Genomic DNA, 19993 nt, shown 5'->3' with positions numbered 1-19993 from the left:
AAGTACATAGGTCTTCAAACTCAAGGAATGACTTCCCACTTTTATCATCTCATGTAAGTAAAAACTTCAAGAACACTTTATCTGAGGTTTTTTTTCTCTTACTTTATAAAAAAAAGTTCTCCATAAAGCAAATTCCAAACAAGAACTGTGTTGATACAGGATTATATTTTTGGAGTTCAGTCATAAAAAATAATATTAAAAATACAGGGAAACCTAATTTAATTTTTTATTGTAAGAAGACCTCAGATTTCATGTTCTCATATTCTGAAATTAGAAAGGTACATTTGCTTTTTTTTTTTAAGCAGAAAATGGAAAACAGCAATCTGACTTCTATTGAGATTTTTTTTCACAGTGCTGCTTTGTATATAAATATGTGTTAATCATAATTCATAGAGAAAAAATATTGCATTCACTTATTACCTTAATGAGAGATATTTAGATAGCTTGGTAACAATGTACATATGAGAACTCTTTAAACTTGTGAATTAGTTTGTATGTCAGTGCAGTTATTTGTGTGTAGATATGCTTGTGTGGAAGACATAGCTTAAAGATAAAATGCATGCATGAACATAGAGATAGACAGTATGTTTTAAATATACAATTGCACGTATCATAGCTGTATTCCTTCCACTGTTCTTTTGTGCAGCTCCACTGACCTCAGTGCTTGATGGACAAATTAGGACTATACAGTACATGAGATGCTTCCAGCTGAAGAGGTGCATTAGCAGAGACGCAGGGTATGTTTGAGAAAGCACTCAGCAACTAGCAGGTCCTAGGCAGGGCAAGAACAACATTTGTCTTAACTTATTCTAATCTCTGCAAAAAGAACCGGGAGGCACCATGTGTCTCAGCTCTGTCTTTGCAGTCTAGCTGCTGAGAAGAAATGAAAAGTATGGACCAGACAGGCTGAGGTCATAACACTTTTAAGATGTGCCATTTTATAATCTTCAGAAGAAATGTAATTGCTAAATTTCCCTTGTAGAATGGGCTTTTGTTGTCTTCTCTAAGATCTTGTTTCACTGTTTGAAAAGTTAATGGTGCAGGATTTCTTTTGGAAGAAGGGAAAGTCATCTGTCTCTGGGCAAGCAGCACTAAAAGACAAAATCCCATACAGCTCCTGAGGGTATGTTTCTGAGCCTGAGTTATCTGGTGGAGCACCAAAGAAGGTGTGGGGTGTACAGTAACTTTAGACATCTAAGGTGGGTGCACTGCATCTCCATCTGGAGGCACTATCTCTCTGCACTCTGTACAGGGTCCTGATACTCCTAACTTTAGATGTTCCTAAAGTAACTGACAGTAGATGATCTGAATCCCCTGGTGGAAATACAATGGGAACTGACCAGCAAGTGAGGACTGATAATAAACACTGACAAACTCAAGGCTGTTACAGGTAGAGGAGTTCATTCTCAGAGCAGCCAAATCATCTTGTCAGCCAGAGCCAATGAATTAATTATCAAAATAGCCTTTCTTCCTCAAGATTTTATGCATTCAGTCAAAGTGGAAATTTTTGGAAGAACATTTCAGGGGAAGATCAACTTGCATAACATGAGCAGTTACAAACCCAATCACAATATATCTGACCACCCACAGCATGAGTAGTTAGGTCAACACCACAAATACTTTGTGATCATGATCATTAATGAAGCATAGAAAATTCTGATTTATGGCAGTTAGTATGATGGCTCAGCAAATTAATGACATTTATGTGGGTTCCTCAAAATGGTAACAAGTATATTTTAGGATGAAAAACTGCAACACATGACTAGCCCATTTGTTTTCATTAATTCTTTTCCATAAGGTTACCAGCATAGAATTATTCTGTGCAAGCAGAATAATATTTTTAGAAAGCTATTATAAAGTTACTCTGTAATGATTTATTTTGTTGATATTTTTAAACTTCCTTTTGATCACATTTTACTAACCCTTATCTTCTGAACAGTATATATAAAGAACTAGTAGATCTTGAGTGCACACATCTGAATTTGTCAGAACTCTTTCATAGCCATGCTAGGATAATATCCTCTAGATGGCATTCAAAGAATTGCTACATGTGCGGAGGATATTATTTTTCCTGTATCAAAGATTTTCTTAGTAGTTGCTGTGTTTCCGTGGTTGTTTTGCACAGGTTTCACTATATGTTTGAGTACAGAGGGACTTGAGATGATTGCCTGTTGTAGAATATTGTAAGATTAATGTGACAAAAATAGAGATTATTGCCAATTATTGAGACATGGACCTGAATTAGGGGATCTTCCTGTTTGGTTTTGTTTGTTTGTTTGCCAAAGAACTTTAAATATCCTGTGTGAACACACTAATTTCTCAAACTTCCCAATCAAACTCCAGACTCACAATTGAATCACAAAACAAAGTGTGATATTGTGCAAAGAGAATTATTTAAAATACTTAAGGACAATTTGAAATAAGAAGATGTACTTAATGATAAGAGTAAAAGAGGCTGAACAATATTTTGCTCATGAGAGCATTATTTTTTATGTTATTTCAATGTAACAATATTGCTTGTAAGCAATAGTGCAATACCATGTCTAACCCTGATAGTACTTAACACCCATGTATACCTAAATCAGCTGTCAAACTTAAAGTTGTCAAAATTCTCAAGTTCTGCATTTTGCATGCTCTGGATTGCCTCTGTTTTGACAGCATTAAGGAGCTTGGACACATAGTGTAATTTAACTGTAAATCTCATTCTGAGGATCAGGCACTTAAAAGTTAGACCCTGAAGCACTCAGCTCCATATCACTAGTGTACTGTGTGTATATGAGCCATTAGTTCTCACAAGCAACTACCTAAGCTGCATAGCTGGGTGTTTTCTCTCTGTAAAATTTCTGCGGTGTAGAAGACTATTTAGGGATAGATAAGAGCTTATTCCAGAGGAGACCTGTATGTAACAAACTTGCCTTTCTGCTTGGGACTGAGTTAAACAGAAGGCTCTCTAATCAGGTAGTACTTCTGAATTACAAAAGGTTAATCTAGTCCATTATTTTCTCTCTGACAATAAGCAACAGGAGACACCAATGGAAGAAAATCAGGAAAGTATCAAATGGTACTTGTCCTTATGTACTCTTCCAGCTCCCAGCGGTGTTCGGTAGCATGTTAGTTAATAAGGCATGTTTTCTCTGTTTCTCGCCTGAATGTCTGTCAACTTCCTAACTTTTTGTAGGCCACAGAATTTTTATGGTCCTCTTTAGAAAATGACCAGTGCAAACTCTACATGTGTCAGCAGGTCACCTAGACTTTGTCCCTTGGACAAGAAGAGGTTGTGAAGGGAAGGACACCAATGCTCAGCTTCCCACCTGAAACCTTCCTGCTTTTCCTTTCTGTAGGAAACACCTTTGTTGTGCTGGTTTGGTATAGAGATAGGAGATGAAGAATAGACTTGGAAAAAAACCTACAAGGGCAGAGTTCAGCATGCAGAACACTGAAGAACACAAAAACTGGTTAAGACAGTGCCAAGAAAAAGAATAGAAATACCAAAGGGAAATAATGGAGGAGCTCTGAGAATTCAGAGGCTCTTGCTGAGAGGGCAGTCATCAGATAATTAATTTCTTGGAAATAAAATACAGGCTCCTTAAGCTAAGTAAGTGATGCACTGATCTGGAAGTGCGAATGCTCAGGTTCTGTCTGGTCTCTGTCAGAAGATTGTCTATTAGTACATGAGCATGGATATGTGTAATAAGTATAAACCCACAAGCTTCACAGCATGAGCTAACTAGTAGCTAATAGTTGAAGAAGCTTCCCTTTTGAAAGGTTATTCCATAATTGCCCAGGATTCCACAAACCTTCCTTTGAAACATCTTTTACTGCCCATCATCTGATCTAATTTCTAGGCCAGTCTGTTTTCTTGGTGTTTTAATTTTTATACAAGCCAGACAAAAACTCTTTAGCTCCCAATGGTTCTTAAACTCTGGGGAGTTTTGTCTTTGTGAATAAAAAACACTCAATCTTCTTGAAAGAGTAAAACACAAAGATGACATTTATTTTTCAAATGCATTTAATAATAGTGTGACATGTTTTCAGAATATATGAGTACAGTAGTCCAGAAAGAGCCACTGCCTCTTCTGAATGTCAGATCCTAGACATAAGAGAAGTTAGAGGTGAGAAAGACTATCTACCCATTCCATCTGGCTGCTGTTTGCTTTTGGTGTTAATTTGCCCTGATGCCTTCAAGTGTCATTGCTTCTATCCCTCACCTTGAGAGCCTATCCTCAGACTCAGACGTGCAACCACCACTGCGATCTAACTAATAGAAGACATAAATTCTCTCTCACTACAGAGTGTGTTCCCTGATATTTTGTCTATGATTTCTTGATAATTTCTTGCCATGCTACTTCTATTCATTAATTCTCTCCTGCCATTCACAGAAAGCAGGAGAGAATTACTGCAACTTACCTTTGTAGACTGCTATTATTTGCGTATAAGCAATGTGCATCATCTTTCCTGAACCTCACCTCATGAGTCTCCTATTAATTGTTCTTTTCCAGTTCTTTATATCTTTCCATTGTATTTCCAGCACAGCTGCATACTGTCTCTGTATCCTATCCAAAGAGTTAATCAGGTTCAGCTAATGCAGATGTATTAGTTTCAGTATACAAGCTAACTGGCTAACTCAGATATATCTATGTGATGCTGTGTTGGGTCATATAGATATACCCAACTGAAAAAAAACACTTTAGTTAGAGTGTTGACATATCTAAAATTACTCTTGCATTGCTCTAGAGGTCACCTTTAAAGATCCATAGCTGACTTTGTACTAAGCTTCTGTGCTAACAGTAGTGATGCATTTATTGAATGCTGTGGCTGAAACTAGGGGACACATTTGATCTACTGGCAGCCATCTCAAAACAGGAAGCTCCAGTGAGCAATCTGTGCCACCCTAAGATGGTGCCTATGACGGGCATCATACATTGCCCTTTGGAGTTGCCTGTATCCCTCTAACTACGGAGGGAATCAAGACAACATGCCAAAACTAAAACCCAGGTTTTAAATTATTTGAGTCAAGTAAAATGAATTCCACCCTACTTGACTAGAAATTGAACACCTAACACACATTTGACAATAGCAGTGCTTTTCAGTGATTCATGTACATCAAATACAAACCACTGACTTATTGGCCTTCTGGAGGTGTTTCTCATTGTCTGTATGCCAGAGTTTAAAAGGGTGTGCTTTTCTGTGCATAGGTCTTCATATTATAGATTTAAAAGATACTTGACCTTATGTAAAACAGAGATAGACTAAACCATAGTGTTTATTGTTATTTAATGATTCTTTGTAATGAACAGATGAGTGCATAGCTTTGGAATCTTTTTTGCATACATATAATAATATATAAAATAATTTTTGTTTGTAACATCACTGGGAGGATTAATTTATAAAGGTATATTTATTTAGTGTCACTATGATTTATAAAATGCTTTGTCAAAAGCAACATTTGTGGGGAAATTGTTTGAAGATGTACATTTTAAGTCAGTATCAGATGTGTCTCCATGTGCTTACACATATTCACTCAAAATGTTGAAGTACAGTAGCTCTGACATTCTCTGCACCTGCCAACAAACAGCTTTTACAGAAGGTTCACAGAAGATGTTAAAATAAAATATTCATTATTTTCTTGATAAAACCTCTTTCAGACCTGTAAAGTACTGTTTGACAGAAAATTACCTACAATCTGATGTAGTCTCATATTGTGATATAAACAAGAGCAGGAAAGATTTGCTGAAACGAGTTTACATTTTACGTTTGTCTTTGTTACATCGCAGGATGAGTAGCAATTAATGGAGTGAAAAGATTGCAGATTTCCTGGTGCTTTTTAACCTGCTTATTTCATTTTCAAACTTCTGAGATCAATTTAGCAGCAGGAAGTTCTGCAGAGCAGTTTGGTTCCAGTTGACCCTGGAGGGGTTGTTGCTGAATGAGACTTACTTACAGCACTGTTTCCATAATGACACCTTGCTGCAATAAATGACGCCTTCTTAACCTCAAGTTGTATTTCCAATAAATTTATAGCAATTCCCAGGTTACATTAAGAGGTTGAAAACAAAGTTCTCTGGAGAAATGTGTCGCCACAGGTTGTCCCCACATCATAGGGCACCTAGCAGTGCTGGCACGGTATTTATAACTTACATAACACATTGCCTGGAACACATCTTTTTTCACGCTGATTAACGTCATTATGGTAGCAGTCTGAATCTGCTGATAAACCAATTTCTCCCACCTCCTCCTCTTTTAGCACAGGTTTCCTAAAAATGAAACCCTATAAGCCACTCTGCCTTCATTTTTAAGAGGAATCCTGCATGTCAGGAATAGTTCCCCAGGAGAGCACACACACCAATTTCAAACATGCCACCACCCGACAGTCAGTGGCTTGCCACAATGTCTGAGTCAGGAGGAACAGTGAACAGTACAACAATAACATATGAGCTTGTGAAAGCAGCACATTGCTGGTTAAGAACATAGTGTTCTGTTACTTCTGCTGTAGGTACCATAGCGAGTTTTATAATCGTCACAAGAGGTGATGGGAAGGGAAGTGATTTGCCTGGGGGGCCTCTTGCACCATCCCCTGTGCCATCAAATACTCCGTTAATTAATCCAGAACAAAATGCCTGAAAGAAGCAAATGAAGAGGTTTTTTCCCCAATTACCATGTTCTTGCTGTGCCATTCAGCCATGTATGTTGTTGCTACCTGGTGTGAGCTGATATGCCAGTGCCCAAGACCATAGTGTTGTCTTCTGTCAAACAAGGACAGAGAAGCTCTGATTTTGGGAGAGCCGTTCCCTCAGGAATCCCAGTGACCTATTAGATCTTTAAGCCACTTATTGTCTCCTGCTGCTCCAGCAATAAAAGGCAATGGAAGGGAGCCAAGAATCTGCTTATTCTGATGCAGATCCCTTTGGTTGTCAGAGGGCATTGATTTGACGTGATTTCCATTTATACGACAGGCAACACTTTTCCATTTTGCAGATTTTTTGTTTGTTTGTTTGCGTGTGATTCCTAGAATCACACCCCTCCACTAAACTTATTTGAACTGAATTTATTCTGCTTGCTTCAGAAATACAGAGTGTATAAAGTAACTCCTTAAAACATAGATATATGTAAAACATTTGTGTGATCTTTTTTAGCTATTGATGTTTAATGAAATGTTATTAAAATGTTTTAAACTGTTCACTGTATTATAAATTTGCCAAATATCTCACAATACTTTCGAACTCCAAGGGGTTTGCACATACATCTCATCAGATAGAACAGAACATCCACACAGGCTGACTGACAGCTGATAAGGCTTTCTTTTATACAATTTCTTTTAAGTATCTTGTACTATAATCTATTTTGAAGAATCAGGGACTGAGCAGGTCCTGTTAAAAGTAAAGATCTAGGAGTGCTTCTGTCTCAAGCTTGCAAATTAATGAATGGCAGCACATTCTGTAAGTGAAAGAAAATCTGTATTGTTGCAAAATCATATGGGTGAATAATTACTGTCTTCATACATAAGATCAACAATAGATGAGAGAGAAATTAAACAGCAAGGAAGAAAGAATTGCGTTATGGAACATAGGAAAAAATTATGTTGAATCTATGTTTAGCCTGGAGGAAATTTGGGGGTTGCATCTATCCTGACCTTTTGCCCACAACACTGTAGCAGAATCCGTTTTTTGATGATGGTATTAGGTTCACTTGGCTTCCATCCATAATTTCTGAGCAAGAAAAGAAAATCTGCAAGGGGAAAGAATTTAAAATGGAGGGAGAGATTATAATAATAGCTTGCTGGAGGCCTATTTTTCAGTGAATGAAGTGCTTCAAAAGAAGCATACTGTTATGCTTTCTTTTGAATGCAAACCTTCAGGGAACTAGTGTACGAAAATAAAGTAAAAACATTATTTTTTCACCCCAAACTTCTTAATTTGCTAGCTCTAATGCCTTGTCAGGAAAACTCCATGCTCAACTTTGAACTTCAAGGTTAGTGCCAGTAATAGTATCCCCTCCAAGTATTATAACTGAATTACCACTGAAATTATTAGGAAGATAAGAGACTTTATTATGTGAAGAATCAAATATCTTATCTAGTCACTGTACTAATTAGAAGCTGCCTTGTATGGTAAGAAAAAGAATTTTTACTGAATCCAGCATAAACCGAAAGATGTTTCAGCTATGTGGACATCAGAGATATGGGTTATGAACTGGGTTTTTTTATAAAAGTTTAATTTATGTTCATATTTCTATGATTTTTTTCCATATGAACTTGAGCTTAGTTTTTAGTCTTTTATATAAACACACGCACACTTCTAACATGGAAGTGCTCATATATTGGAAATAATGGAAGGTATTGACATTCACATTGTACGTTAGCATAGCTCTGTCAAAAGATTAAAGAAAATCTCTAGAGCACAACCAGAAAAGAATATAAACATAGGTCTCCTGAATCCATATCACATTCCTCGCTCATAAAAGAGTCTCTCTTCCCTTATCCCACAAAGGTGGCAACAGAAAGATTAACAGGCAAACACAAAAGAAAAAAAGGATGAAGTGCATGTCTGCTGGAGGACTAATAACCATATTGCAGGAATGAAGACAGCTGTAGATGATAGGCAGCACAACTACATCCTTGTCAGTTGACCGATAGTACGTGTCACGCATGGCGTTAGTAATGGAGGCTGAAGGATTTGGGCCTTTTAGCTTCCTGGTAAATCCTTCCTTGGGAAATAGCTCAAATGCTAATAATACTGGAGGCATTACCATTGATCAGGAAATGTTGTTTCATTACTTCCAGTTCCGTTACTGGCGTAAAATGTCTCCCCTAAGAAAACATCTTTTTATTGCTTATTACCTTTCTTACAGACTTTCTAGAATCAGGAGGAAAATCAATATTTTTCTTACTGTGCCCTGAAATAAGAGTTTTTCCAAGTGTGGGATCATGAATAAAATCTCAGAGTTCATTTATTGCTATGTATAATATAAAAACATACTCAGTGTCCAATAGTATAGAAATTCTAATATAGTTATAGAACCTAGGCTGGCGAAACGCTATATAAATATAATAGCATTTTCTGGTATAGAAAAAGGTGGAAAGGTTGTTTTTACCATCCAAAAACCACTTGAAAATTGGACCTTGGTACATCTTTATAATTAACAATTATAAATGCCACTTATGTATCGTTTGACAAAAATTTGACAGTGGGCTTTTTAAAGTATAGCTGTATTTATAAAGAGAAACACAAATCTAGACCACTTTTTCCTTTTTAATCTAATATTATCAGTAGTTTACAAAAGAACTTTCTAATATTACAATTAAGCAACAGGAGAAAACATTTGAAAGTAAATGTACCTACACCATATTCTGTTTCATTAATTTCCTAAAATTTTTGTTGAATGGGTTTGGGATAATTAGATAACCATAGCTTTCATAGTGTTTAGCATAGTTTAGTGTGATTTAATTCATGCCATTAACCTGTGATATAAGCTTGGAAAAGTCCTTTCTCTTAATGAACAGGAAAACAGTCATCTTTTGTTTTTCTGACCAACAAAGACGTGAAACCCAAGTCAACATAAATTAGTCCTCACAGCATTGATATTTCTTCCACCCTTAGCTGTCCTTCCCTTAATGAAAGAAATTGTTCCCCAACAAGAGGAATGCAGGCTCCCTGCAGGATGCTAAAGCATGTTTCCTCCTCTAACTGTATCGTATGAAACTAGGAGGGATCAATTTATGAGTTTTCAAAGAGAAGCAAGGTTGCTGAGTGGGCCTCACTTGATATTGTCCCCCAATTAACAGTTGGGAAGTGGCTGAGGTAGGAGAGAAAGAAGAAGCAGGGAGGAGGCTGGATTCCCTCCTCTATTGGGAAACTGCTACTCAGAAAACATGTGATAAAGCCCTATATTTTGGTGAGTCTGGTCTTTCCTGTACCCTGAAGCAGGCAGAGGTCTCGAGGAAAGAATAACATGTAATTATGCAATTCAGATTATTATTGGTTATGGTAGAGGTATAGAAAGGTCTAACTAAATTAAACCACATTATCCCAAATGGCAGTATTTTACACATTGAGACGCACAGCTGCCTTGTGAAGATGGTGGCCAAAGGAGTGAAGTTGCAGTCCTTACCACAACATATGTACAGTTCAGATCCCACTTCCACTTGGTCCCCTCCAAATTTGTACCTGCTGGCACTTCATTGGCTTTGGCCAAAACAGACACAATGCAGGGGGGGGAAGGAGGGAAGAGGACAATGGTCATGCAGCTGGTTTTGTTTGTTGGATGGTAGGGGTTTTTAACAAGAAAGTGATTGTGCATACCTGGTAGGGCCTGTTCTGCCAACCAATAAAAGGCCATTGAGTCGTCATGGTTTCTCTTCACCAAAGAAGTAAGATTTGAAACGACATACCAGAGGGGTAGAGCACTCCAAGCCCAGACAGACATCAGGTGAGCTTTTGTCATGAGCTGCCATTGGGTCTGAAGCTTCTTCATAGTGAATGGGTACCATATCAAAGTTGTGCAACCCTGGAAACAAGGGGAGAAATGCTGGCAATACTTTGCCTGCTTTAAACAGTATGAAACAAGAAATTGGAAAATTAGAAAATGGACTAAAGGAAAATATCTTCAGAAACCCTACAGATCACCTATTTTGAAATCAGACAGTTACAGATAATGGAAGTCAACTTCAGAAGAAGAGAAAGTCTCTAGAGAAATGACACTGGAATCCAATCATCATTTAAAATACACATTTTCTGTCTTTTGTGTAGTGTATGAGAAAAGGGATTCTGAAAAAGGGAAGCCAAAGAGATTTAGAATGAAATAAGCTCACTCTGAATTAAGGAATGAATTTTCATTATTCAATACAAATTTAAAAAGACAAAGAAACTTATCAGACTAAATTAAATGAGGAGCTCACAGCATTGTAGATGACTCATTGTAATTCAAGAAATTTATAACACTGTAGAGGAAAACATAGAGAGCAGATGGTGCAAAGAATCCTCAGTACAAAACAGAGATCAGTGCTGAGCTCAAGAGCCAGAAACCATCCTTCAGCCTAGTACCAATGGCAAGAAAATGCTGCCATTAAAGTGATTAAAAGCCATGCTGCGCTTCTAAGCTTTTTTTTTTCAAATGGTTTCATTGGGTAACCAAATTAGAGCTCTCCTGCAGCTACTGGATTTGAAACAACTAATTAAAAGAACTTCCCATTGATTCATCATAGGAACATTAAAGCAGTCTTTATAAATGGCCAAATAGAATTTACCTGCCTTACAATTTTCCAGTTAAAAAGAGCTTTAACAATAAATGGATAGGATCTTTAGGGTCTAAATAACTTCTGCTCTAGTGAGCAACTGTTACAAGAAGCTGAAATTTCTCCGTAGAAAGTATTGCTTTTAGTAGCACTTCACAACAACTAAAGAAATAGAAACTGATCTAGCTTCAGTCTTTAATTACTTGGGTTTATTTGTCTGTTTCTTGGTACAATAAATTTCTGACTGGAATCCTTTTCCTAGAAGTCATTATTTCCTGTGAGATGTGAATAGATAAACTCTGTGTGACAAATATAGGATCATCCTTCTGAACATATAAGAAATGGTCGATGGTCGCTCTTTTGTGGCTTTTTGTGAAAAAGTACACTTTTTTTTTTTGCCTGGTACCCTAATACAAACACAGATATGCTGCTTATATTCACAGCCTTACGTACACACCTCTGCATTTTGATTTAGAGGATGCAGTGCTGGCACAGTGCTGCAGGTGTGATGTAAGCCTTGCTCTATGGGGTTTTCAGTTTCAAGTGCAGGTCAAGCACAGCTGGTTTAGGAAAGGTCTAAAGTAATTTTCTTCCTCTAATTTGCTACTGAGTTGTTTCCCAGGTAGAAAACTTGGGCTATTTCTTATACTGAACTTTTGAGACAATCTTCTGATGTGCCAGGACTGTGTTTTGACAAGCACTTCCTCAAATGGAAGAGTTACTGTGGTGAGCTCAGGCTGAAAACACGCATAAATTGCTGTATAAATTTGGAAATCAGAACCCTAAGAAAAATGCACAACATGCAGTACATATGAAAAGCTTATAAAGGTTAGGTCATAATTTGAAGAAGTGTAATAGCAGTAATCTATATTTTAAAAGCCTAGAAGGGCCAAGAATATAATTATATCTACAGTTTAACCTGGTGTTTTCTGTAATCAACCTCAATCATTTCACAAGGATTTAGTTGTCTGACCAGTGAACCCCCAAATGCAGTGAGATGAAGCCATGATATGCTGGGAAAGGTGGCCCAGCTGATGCCTGTCACCCGTGAGAAGGTGCACAGGGTATACCAGCCGTATCTGAAACGTTGCTATAGCTCCCTCAGACCCGCCTGTAAATCACAGCTCGATACCAGTGAATGACTCAAAACAACAAATAGTAAACAAATTTATATGAGCAATGCCCTCGTAGGCCCTTGATCAGTGTTTAGCAAATACAGATCCATGTTTGCTAGGTCCTATTTTCCTTTAAACAGACCTATCTTTGTTCCCTGCTTGGAGTAGCTGATTTTACCCCAGAGAAATATTACATGAGCTCAGGTTCATCAATTTCAAGAGTAAAAATTTCATTTTAACTGAGGGAGTAGTTATATGTACCCAGGGGTAACTTTTTGGCACAGAACCTATGAATACTTTTTATTTATTTATTTGTATTTTGTTCTATTCAGTTACTTCCATTATGCTGTTTAAGGACTTCCTGAAAAACAAGTTAATCTTTTATTCAGCATGGCAGGAATTCTTTCTTTCTCTCATTCCCTTGCATCAGACCTATGGCATAAGTACAGGTGTAGGACAGCTTCCTGTGTAAGCTCTGTTTTGTCCAATAAATAATTTTCGTAAGTTTTTTCATGTAGTGTAACATGTTGGGTTGGGGTTTTTTTCACATCAGAGAGGACTGGACTGTCATACCACAGAACAGTTATCCACAGGGAGGATTGACAGTGGATGGAAGTTTATTTTCTCTCTCGGATAAATGCACTGTCACAGAGAAGGAGATTGTTACATGCATGTCTCTGTGTAGTGTTTCCCTTTTTTCAAAGGAAAACAACCAGGTTTGTTTTCTTTAGTGTTTGTTTGCATTCTAGAATTTATTTATTGTTTTCATATCTTAAACTTCCTGAAATATTTACAGGAAAGAAAACTAAGGCATGAAATTTTGTGACTAGGAGCAGGTTTTTATTTCATTATCCTAGGGAGACTCTTTCATTCAAAAGATAAAAACCGAAGTCATAAAAATGTGTTATTTTTAGGGCACAGCTCCTTGGAAGCTTAGAAGAGGTTAAGAAGGATTCATAATAGAGAGGAATGTGGGAGGTTCTGTAATAAACTGATATTTGTTAGTGGAAAGACAAGTATCGAAAGCTGTGAACCACTGGGAGAACTTTTTTTTTCTAATGGTAGCTGGTTTGTTCAGCTTACTCAGTTGTCTTCAAGACTGTTGAACAACATGACTGGTTTTGTTATAGCATTTGGGAAAGCTGCACGTCAATACTATTAAAACAGCATTAGTGTCTGGAGAGTATTAGACCTCCTTTGACATGCTTGACCAGATTAATAAAATAAGCAAAGATCATTTCCTAGAATGCAGTTTTTGCACCATTTGAAATTATTGCATAGATAACAGTGCAGTTTCTTTTCCAAAAGGGCAGAAAATCCATTTCTTAGAATTAGTTAACCCCATACTGAGACAATTTGGCTCTTGGGTGCATCCACCCATGTTGGGCCCCTTCCAAAAGCTGCTAGAATTGGTTCCTACTCTGCTGCAGTCCTGCAGTATCAATTACAGCAGGTAGGTTTGGGGGTACCTTTGCCCCCGCAGTTTGCCTGTAACCCAATCCCTGCCACTGGCCTCTTCTAACAAGCTGGCTCTTCCATGTACACAGCTACCTCACCGACGGGCTAAAATGCCCTTTCTGCTGCCAGCCCAGCTAGCAGAAATAAGATTCATTGCATCTGTTTTAAGCTGTGTCACTTTATTTTACCCCAAAGAGTAAACTGAATGTACATTTTACATAGTTTAATTATAATATTTAACAAAGATTATACTGAATGCTGTCTCTGAAATGTGGTTCCGCTCTGGACACAATGTCCTCGAAGCCAGCAGTGCAACCTGGTTGCGTGCAGCTGGCGGTGGGGACTGGCACGGGCGCTTCTTCCTATATTTTTGTATATAGCCATTTTTCAGAACCTGGTCTGCACTTTAACAAAGGAGTTACTAGTATGTACTTGAGCCATTAATTCCAGGTTATATGGTTTCCCTGAGAATTGCCATCTGTCATGCTTTTCTGTTTGGAGGTCACTCAAAGTTACCTCAGGTTGGTATCCTAAGACAGTAGATTGAAAGGATAAACCATGTGCTTCGTCTTTAACCCTTAGTTATCCTTTTCCCTTTCAGCACCCTCCTTGATAGGTATGGTAAGGAAGGACTGGGCTTCCCAAAACAGCATTGCCCTCTCTTGGCAAGAGCCGGACTTTCCCCATGGAGCAATTCTGGACTACGAGATCAAGTACTATGAGAAAGTAGGTCTCACTTACAGCATCACCCAAACTCAGATCCTAAAGAGCAATATGTTTCATATTTTTAATATTTAAAACAAGTACTTTAAACTTTTCACTTGATCCCACATACAATGCTATATAAGTAGATGTTTTATTTTGTACTGATTTTTTGTTGGTTTACTTCTAATTTGTTAATGACTGTCTTGTTTCACATCAGAATCAAGTAGGGCAGCAAGCAGGCGGTAAAGATACCTGTCTCATAGTAACTATATTTACGAACATGGATAAATGGATCATATGCTTGAACATATTTTGATTTATGAACTGTAAGAACTTTACATTACAGTGACACTGAAATAATACAATTGAGGTGAATATCAATGCAATTTCAGTTTGCAGCATTATTTAGCAATAATCTGTGCTTAAATGATAGAGTGCACCAGCCTTGTTTAGAGGGTTACAGAAGGTTACAAGCGAGAGAAACTGTGTGACATTCATGTCAAATTTCTGGCATTCTGTCAAAATTATGTGATTTCACACAAAAGAGAGCAACATGCATTACAAGTAAAGGTAAAAGGTACACACTCAGCATGTCTTGTGAAAGCATAATTTGAAGCCTGCTTCCCCCAAAGCACAAAGCACATTTTGTCATTTCCAGTTGGCTACAGAGCCTTGTACCAGTGTAAAATTTAGTGCTAAGCAGTGCCTTTGTTACTAAAGACATAGACAGTAAATTTTTGGTGTCCATACCTTAAACAGTTGCCTGCTAAGTCAGTTCTTGCTGTTTCTCTGTCCCCATCTGAAAGTCACAATGGAACTAATGGATATGTGAGAAGACCACGAAGAACAGAAATATAAGCAAAGCCATGAAAGAAAGATTTAAGGATGTTAGGCTCTGTAAATACCTGAGAATTTTCTTCCTTGGCTGCACTTCTCTATTGAGATTATGCAGCTTTAATAATGCAGAAAAGAAAGGGTAAATTGGGGGGGGGGGGGTGGGAATCCAAACAATTTAAATAGCACAGCTAGAGGGAGAAGACAGATTGCTCAGAATATTTGGTAGCCAAAGCAGGGAAACCTTATTTTCCTACACTAATGGGAGTCCTTCAGGTTTTGATCCATAACCATAGTAAGCCACATTATGACTTGTACTGCCCTTGTTTTGTCTGTTGATATTAAAATAATAACCAGGTGAATTAAACAAGAGAAATAGTGAGATTTTTTTCAGTTGAATAGGAACAATTTCCAAGATCCAAACCTATTCATATGGATGTTAAATTATAAAGCTTAGATTTATAAAAATCCTTTATCAATAGATTATCTGCCAATATCTGTCAATACAGAGCAACATGGCAAATAGCTCTCCTTAGAGGTCTACCTATTACTTAGTCTTGTCCATTGTGCAGCAAGACTACATACACAGGCTTCATGGCCCTTTGGTATATACAGTTTAAACCACTCCTATCTGTTTCTACCAAAAAAGAACCATTTTCTGTTTTCACCTTTTATAATGCATAAGGTGCATGTTCTAACTATAAACTTCTCTTCCCTCTTAGGTGTGGGGAGATAAATGCACTGCTGGCATCTTCCAGTACTGTTGCACAGGCATTATTTTCTTTCGAAGTCACTAACTGCACTAAGTGCTTAGCTCTTGAATACAGTTTTTATTAGTAAGTTAGAACAGGCATGATCCCTGGCAATGCTAGGTAATAGGCAGAATGAGAGACAAACAAGCCAGCAATAGCAGTAAGATCACTTATTTGAGCAGAGGAATAGTTATGTGACAGATTTTCAAGAAATCCCTTGGAGACTAGATTCTAGAGCAGAGAAATGAATAATCTAGTACTGCAAGTCAGTCTGCTGGTTTACAGTATTAAATTAGAAAATGTGATTTTATACCACTTCATTTAAGTAGTGCTGAAGAAGCCTACATTATAACTGTAACACTGGGTAAGCATAGTGGCCAAATGCAAATGGGATTTGTATATTGAAAACAAAGAGGGACAGCTCCTACCTCAAAGCCAGAAAATATTAACATGCACAATCAATTCAATTATTAACAGTTTCAATTAATTCATTCTTCTTCACCTCTGTGTATTAAATAGCATAGTTTGTGTAATTTCAGGGGTAGATGTGGCAAGTGAAACTATAACCTTTCAGCCTTCCCAGTAACCCTCCAAGAGGGAAATATCAGCATTCATGTTCTCAGCAGCAGTGACAAAATAGGGACGGTGTTGCATACCCACAAGAAATGTGATAAAAGTTAAATAATTGTCTACTGGATTTAATATGAATTTACCACAAAGACATCCCTCTATTGGAGAGTGAAAAATGCAGGTAAAGTTCAAGAACATGTTAAGTATGAAAAGCTCAGGAATTTTATTAATATCTTAAGGAGTCAAGAAAAAAGCAGTAAACAGTAGTCTTAGGAACTTATAAACACACTAATTAGTAAAATGGAACAGCTTTTGCAGTCCTGTCCTTATCCCTTTTTACCTGTCATTTGTGTTTAAAAAAGAAAAGAGGTTTTATTCTGATATACAATACATGAAATTGAATGTCTCCCTCAAATACAAACACTCAGTCCCCCAAAGTCAACCGATTGTATCAGTTTCTTAACTTTGTGAAACTCTGTAGAACTCTGCAAGGTTTAAAAGTTTTACAAGTATGAACTGCTTTTTCTTATAAGATTCCTTGTTGACATTTGCAAAATTGTCAAGATGACATTGGGGAGCACATTAGGGGAGCATGCTTGCTTTTAATTATAACCAGTAGGAATTCTGCAGCTCACAAATGGAAGTTGTATCTTGTCATGTGCTCCCAAGGTTTCAGGAAAGATATGTAAACTTACAGAAATCAAGTAGCCATCGATTAAACTACTTGAGCGCTCCACAAAATGGGGCAGTTTCCAACAGTTTCATAAGTAAGACGAATTAGTGACAGTGAACCCAGAACATAGAGATGCATCTTTTCATGCATATCCAGAACAAGTTGAACATGGGAAGGAGGCTAGACTGTGCTAAGTATGCAAGGAACTCATATTTGCCCTCTTGTGCAATACAAATTGCATACAGAGAAGTATCAAAAGTTCAAGTCCTCTTATGAAAAATATTCACATCTTCTCAGAAAGACTTTACCAAATAATAAAGAAATAAAGTAGAGAAGGAAAGTTGTACAAGGCTATCAATAAGCTACAAGTACGGAACACATACAATAATTTAAAAATATAATAAAGCAGCTCATTAATTTGTTTGCTTTAAAGCACCTTCTTCCCTGTGACCTTCATTTCTTCAGTGAATTGCTGCAAAATACTCAGAATCATAACTTAAGAGAATATTGTTTGGCTTTCTATCAGTGTCTAAAAATGAAAATCTTCAGAAAATAACAGAACTTCGTTGTGAGCCAATTCGATATGGATTGTACAGATTTTTAGTTTCCTGTTTAGGAATACACTGTTACGTATTTATGTGGTTGGCTGACAAGAGGTCACTTTGTTCTTCAGCTTTTCAGCCAAAAATGCAGTGAACATAAGCTGACCTAGGACATAATTAGAGAGCTGACTTGGCCTGTGAGGAGAACAAAAGTTCCTAGACATTCAGTCCAAGATGCTAAGAGTTTCTGTCACGGTAAAGAGAAAAAGTTTTCCATTGCTTGAATAGTTATGTGATGTAACCAGAGAGACAATATCATGATCCTGAAATAATACTGTATATTGAGGGCTGGTAGTTGAAATATCTTACTTCTGGTAGATTATGAATCATTCTGAAAACTATACAGTTAACAACATTTGTCACCTTAGGCGATAAGTGAGTCTTTACAACAACACACAAAGTATCTTTTAAATGTTTGACCTTAGAGATCTAAGATGTGCTCTGAAAAGCACTTCTTCATAGACCTTCTTTGGAGTCTTCATAGATACTAAATATTTGCAAATTATCTCTGTTGATACAGGATGTCTGCCCTATTCTGCAATCCGTTATCTATCCATTCTATTTTATAATCCTTTAATGTCTTCCACAAACAGCCCAGTACTTTTAAAAGAAAAAAATATCTCATAGGCAGCATTGTTTTTCCCTTTAAAAATCAAGCTCCGGTTATCAATATAATCTCAGTTTCCTTGCTAATAGTAATCAGCTTTTCTTTTATACTTTAAAACTACCACTCAGACACTGACCAAAGCTTAAACTTTTCGAAAGATTCCAGGGCATCGTAGTCTATTCACCTCTCACCAGAAAGGTCACATGTTCGAGTCAGATGGAGGAGCGGGATAAGATACGGCCTTGTTACAGCCTTGTAATGACGCTGGGTCCTTCTGTAGGAATTCCCTCACGGGAAAGGAAACACAGTATGCAGTGGATATAAACCATACCAGCTGCACTTCAGGTTGTGCAGCTGAACTGGAAGATGCTTATTCCTCCCCTTTTCCACCCAAACTCTTAAAGTTAATCATAAAAAATTAATGCTCCCTGACAGCCATATTAAGCATACCAAGCTGTATACGTAGCAGCAACTGTCTTGAGTTTGTTCTCCCATACGACCCAAATACACCAGCTGGATTATATTTTCTGTTACATGTAAGACAATATATAATTAGCTGAGGAAGACTGTCTATAGAGAAGAGATTTTAATGGGATGTACCCAAGCAGTATTCCAAGGCATTGCAATGGCATCTCCAAATAGAGAATATGTTTTGGAGCAGGATGTAGGATGGAGGGGCTGGCTGATGTTTCTTCTCTTTCTTGTCTTTTGATAAAATTTACACTCAAGCCAAATCCCTTTGACGAAATACATCCTTTTGTTGGCAGACTCAATTTGCAACTCATAGGCAGTTTTCACATAAAACTTTTAACCCATCTCCATATGACATCAAGTGGACAGGATATGTAGGATATCAGATATGACTTTTTCTCCATTCCAGTTTTATTTAGAGTTGAATTAATAAATAAAAGAGAGAAAATAACTGATCAGTAGAGGCAAGGGGGAAATTAGTTTTCCAATGAGATTTTAGAAAGAGATGAAGAGCTGATGAGGCAGAGAGATAGAGGAAAGTACCAGATTTAAAGAATTAGAAAGCAGTATGACCTTGTTAATTTTTCTATCAGCCTGCAGCTGTATTTATTTAACTTATATGAGAAATGATGATCCTTCTTAAAATCTAATATTAAAACAAACACTGCTATTTCTTTGAATATTCATTAGTATGAATTAAAATGAGCAATCCTGAATTTGAGTAGTAAAATACGTAAGAAACATTGAGGTAAATGACTTGATAGGAATAATGTGAAAATTTAAGACTATCAATGCGTAATGTTTTGAAAGTAATTTTGTCTTTCAGAATTGTTTGCCTACAGTAGTATTCTGTAGTTTAAAGCAAATCTATGTGTCTAGAAATATATGCACCATATTATTTCAAGGCCATGGAAGCGTATATGTATGATAGATTACAGACTCTGTGCTGTGACGGCAAAAAGATGTGGCACTCTGC

At 37.1% G+C, this 19993-nt stretch overlaps 1 protein-coding gene across 1 annotated transcript in view; it reads left to right on the top strand.

Moving 5' to 3' along the window:
* EPHA6 (EPH receptor A6) overlaps positions 1-19993 on the top strand; it is a 513140-nt gene that overhangs the window by 339411 nt on the left and 153736 nt on the right. Inside the window, exon 6 of the mRNA XM_075034050.1 lies at positions 14405-14529. Coding sequence (XP_074890151.1) covers positions 14405-14529 — 125 coding nt within the window. The remainder of the gene's footprint in view (positions 1-14404; positions 14530-19993) is intronic.

Source organism: Buteo buteo, chromosome 8 (assembly GCF_964188355.1).
Source record: "Buteo buteo chromosome 8, bButBut1.hap1.1, whole genome shotgun sequence".
Classification (NCBI taxonomy): domain Eukaryota; kingdom Metazoa; phylum Chordata; class Aves; order Accipitriformes; family Accipitridae; genus Buteo; species Buteo buteo.
Note: the sequence above shows the minus strand (reverse complement) of the source record. Positions and strands in the feature narration are given on the sequence as shown.